The sequence below is a fragment of the Micromesistius poutassou genome, assembly GCF_964030765.1.
Source record: "Micromesistius poutassou genome assembly, chromosome: 4".
Lineage (NCBI taxonomy): Eukaryota > Metazoa > Chordata > Actinopteri > Gadiformes > Gadidae > Micromesistius > Micromesistius poutassou.
Genome location: NC_140274.1, coordinates 4935296 through 4939726, shown reverse-complemented (window position 1 = coordinate 4939726; position 4431 = coordinate 4935296). Strand labels below are relative to the sequence as shown.

Genomic DNA, 4431 nt, shown 5'->3' with positions numbered 1-4431 from the left:
ACTAAATAAATGCTGTTCATTAGGTGTAATGTTTAATACAATAACATATAATAATATCCAACGCCACATGCTTGAATACATCTTTAAGGATCATGCGTCATGATCAAAGCAAACCAACATCCTCCTATGAGTCAAGCAGTAGCATGAGATTAGCTATGTCGAAACTAGGTGTGACAGGTATGAGCGGCACTCGGGTCGCTGGCACTGGGTAACAGTTGCACTGCACCTTTAATAAAACGGCGGAGCGGACCGTTGGCTGAGTGACGTGAGACGCAGACTGCGTGCCGAGTGTGGGCAGGAAGAGAGCGCGCGCGGCGGCGGTGGTACCACTTTAACGACTACGGGAACCGTGAACATTACCGTGATATATATACTCCTCGGGGTTCAACATGTCACACTGTTAACGCTGGGTTTGCGTGCTGAACCCCCGTTCAATTCGCACATTTAAACAGACATTGTGCGACCACGCCCCGTTATCCACGTCTAGCCCCACCGGAAAACCGCTCGTGGAGACACAACGAGCGGCGCTGCGTGCCATTTGAAACACAGCAGGGCTGCGGCGGGCTCGCGGCTTCGGAGTGCGTTCCAAAAGGAAGCCGAGAAGGAGAAGGAGGAGGAGAGCAAAGAGCCTGAGTGGGGCTTCTTCTTGAGTGCCTGCTGAACCATGAGAGAATACAAAGTAGTGGTTCTGGGCTCCGGAGGAGTGGGCAAATCTGCCATCACTGTCCAGTTCGTGACGGGTTCATTCATAGAGAAGTACGACCCCACGATAGAGGATTTCTACAGGAAGGAGATCGAGGTGGACTCCTCGCCGTCCGTCCTGGAGATCCTGGACACGGCGGGCACGGAGCAGTTCGCGTCTATGCGGGACCTGTACATTAAAAACGGCCAGGGGTTCATCCTGGTGTACAGCCTGGTGAACCAGCAGAGCTTCCAGGACATCAAGCCCATGAGGGACCAGATCATCCGGGTGAAGAGGTACGAGAGGGTGCCCATGATCCTGGTCGGGAACAAGGTGGACCTGGAGGGGGAGAGGGAAGTGTCGTCCGGGGAGGGGAAGGCTCTGGCGGACGAGTGGAACTGCCCGTTCATGGAGACCTCAGCCAAAAATAAGAGCTCTGTGGACGAACTGTTTGCAGAGATAGTCCGGCAGATGAACTATGCCTCTACACCCAATGGCGACGACCAGTGCTGCTCGTCTTGTGTCATTCTTTAAAAAAGGACAATATCAACGTTTTTTTGTTGTTATATTCAAATGGCAATGGTAAGTGATTCATTCAAAATACTTTATCATGTGTAGCCTCATCAGAAACTCTTATGTTAAACTGTGACATTAGAAGATGCCTCACTTATGAAGGTTGTCTGTTTTCATACCACACTGGTTGTATTTGAATAGTAACCTGTTCACATCAGTGCACACAGTTTGAACAGCCTCAGCCAGTCTTCACTTGCAGGCTTTTGTTAAGCAGGATACTGCTGCTAGCACATTTGCACACGCAGCCAGTTGGGTAAAGACCAACTGACAGACCAAAGTAAGCAGTGGAATCCATAAATCTAAAATTGTCATTTAACCAGCAGGAAAATGTGTATTTCACTGACACGGTTTTCTTTAAGGAAACATATGAGAACCAGGGCAGCGAGGCCAGGGGATAGGCTGTGCTCCTTCTACAGGAGGTGTTAACAGCCCTGGGAGAGCCATGTCGTGGGGCAGTGTGCCTCTCGCCTGGAGGGATCCCTGGTTAATTTATGACGTTTGTTTTGTCCTTTCTGTGCCAGTTTGTTGCAGGAAGTCTGTGCCGTTGAGTTCTTCTTCGTGTCTCACCCCAGCCCTAGAGGAATGCTGAGCGGGGAGGAGGAGGAGGAGGAGCAAGAGGAGGGGAGCGTGAGAGGAGAGGAGAGGGCTCCACCCCTCAGCAGATCAGCTGGCGTTGGACTCTCTGTGTGCAGGAGGATCAATGTCCCACCATGGATACCAACACAGTATCAAGTCCATAGTTTCCACTGCCCCGGTCTGCACTTTCTTCCACGTTACAACTGGAAGCTCCTCCCTACCCCCACCGCCCCCCTGCCGCAAACAGCGGAGACGTGGACCAGAGCCCCTAAGAACACACAGTGATGGATATTTGTGTTCCCGACGAAGACGCGACTAGAGACAAGAGTATATTTTGTTAAATAGCTGTGCATATTACCAGGAGATGGAACAGAATCCTCGGGCGCCATTTCCCCCGCCACCCAAACAGACTTTCCCACGGACACGGAACCAACATCGTTCCACTACCCTCCCCCCCCCCCCCCCACCTTGCTACAGTTTGTGAACGTTCCATGGCCGCTGTTCCGATTAACACCATTTCCCCCCACCCCCCGAAGTCGAAGACTTTGACATGGCTTGAACCGACGGGGACGGGCCACCGCGAGGAAGAAAGGAGCGATGGCGTGCGGAGGGCCGGGGAACCTCAACTTGAGCGAGACGGAGGGGGGGGGCGTAGACCTCTTGACCTGACCGCCCGTGTGTCGAGTGCCTTTCCATAACAGATCAGCTGTTCTGACTTTGTGCCAACTCCCCCAGTATCAGCCACCACCATGACCCCCGCCGTGCCCCCCCCCCCCCGGACACACAGAGACACACACACTCCTCCACACGTAATCTTAGAAGGGGTGGTGGCATTAACAAGAATATATATATTATATATATTTAAAACAAAATTGAAAACTATAGGCTTTTTGTTAATGGAGATTTTTGGTTTCCATCGTGAGTTTGCCTTTTTTTTTTTTAAGACTATTGAACTCGTTCTAGTCTGAAACGCACAGGTACTGAAACCCTTACACTTGATAACGATGGACACGTTAATCTACCGGAATCTGTTTTGTTTTTGGTTCTTAACAGGATGTGTGACAATGTACCTTTGACAGATTTAACCTGATTGTAAGTGAAATTTCAGGCCATGCTTTTTCCACAGTGGTCTGCCTGTTTAAAAAAAAAAACACAACAAAAACAAAGACTTTTAATACAAATTGCATTTCTTACAAAACAGGGAAATGCTGTGTGTTTTCATTCTCAACGGTGTTTGTTTTTACTGTCCTTGTGCCTGCATATTTTCCTAACATAACTGTTTGACTGGGAAAACAGAGGCAATGAGCAGTGTTTCCATTCAATAATGTGTAATAACAATCACTTCAACTCTGGAGACGGCCATACAATCACAGGGAATAGAGTCAGCGGACAAAAAAGTATTCAAGAATATCCATGCTAATCCATTTATAATGGACTCTTCCTCAGCCACGGGTAACAACAGAGAATGAACCTGAATACCTGCCCTATAACAACTCATCCTACATCCACCTACCTACACATGTATATTAATATATATATATATATATATATATATATATATTCATATCCGTGCGTCGGATACATAATCCACTGTACAGACAGTGGAGGTTGGTGCGGTTCAAGAGAAACACATCTCTGTGTTGGTGTCGAATATTTCTGCCCGCGAGCCTTGGGTCTGAGTGCAGCGTGTGGGTGTTGTTGTGTAACAGGGAGACTGGCTCTCCAGCTCCGGCACCGCCGCCTCGCTGGGGATTACAAGCCATACCCTGGCCCGGACCGCGAGGCTGCTGCTGCTGCTGTACACAACCAGCTCCCTGGGCTTTGTTTGGACGGGGCTCGGCCCGTACACGACTTCCATTAGGCCTTTGTTTTACTTGTTTAGTTTCCGTTTCTCCCACCGGGAGCTGCCGTGTGATGTCTGTTTTGTGTGAGTAGGGAGTCTGCTTATGCTCCCGCAGACTCCCCCTTGACAGACACACCGGAGCGCTACACGCGTACGTACAGTATACACACATGTACCGGAACGTTAACAGCTCGGAGCCGAGACATACGGCGAGATAGGCATCGGTGTCACGTATCCCCCAAGTCCTTGTGGCTGCTTCGGTTTATGTGAGTTGAATGGCGGAGGAGGCGGGGTGGGGGGGGTGAGGGGTTGCGGTGTCGGGGGTGGTGGTTAGAGTTCAATGCTGGTGTTCTGACATTCTAGAGAGTGCGCGTGAAATGTCAGAGTTCTAAACAATGGTGGCTGGCTAGACTGCGACTCCTTCTCCACAATATGGAGGCTCAGATGGTGGCGTTCAGAGTTCCATGCCCGCTGTGTGCGTGTGCGTGTGTGTGTGTGTGTGTGTGTGTGTGAGTTTCCTCGGCGAAGGAGCACAGAAAAAAGGAGTGGGAAGAGAAACTTAGAAAAAACCATGAGCCATGTATTTGTGTTAGTCTCTCTCTCTCTCTCTCTCTCTCTCTCTCTCTCTCTCTCTCGTGCTTGCTCTCTCTCTCTTGTGCTTTCTCTCTCTCTCTCTCTCTCTCTCCCAAGGTGAGACACCATAAACAAGAACCCTTTCCGCTCAAACTTCACCGCACTGTATTCTGTGGCTTCTGGT

General features: G+C 50.0%; 1 protein-coding gene across 1 annotated transcript; it reads left to right on the top strand.

Annotated features, from left to right (window-relative positions):
- The first annotated feature begins 273 nt into the window (after positions 1 to 273).
- On the top strand, positions 274 to 3017 carry LOC311341991 (ras-related protein Rap-2a). Its single transcript, XM_084466806.1, has 2 exons — positions 274 to 1264; positions 1777 to 3017. The coding sequence occupies exon 1, from the start codon at positions 665 to 667 to the stop codon at positions 1214 to 1216; it is 552 nt and encodes a 183-aa protein (XP_084322932.1). The 5' UTR covers positions 274 to 664; the 3' UTR covers positions 1217 to 1264; positions 1777 to 3017.
- The last annotated feature ends 1414 nt before the right edge of the window (positions 3018 to 4431 follow it).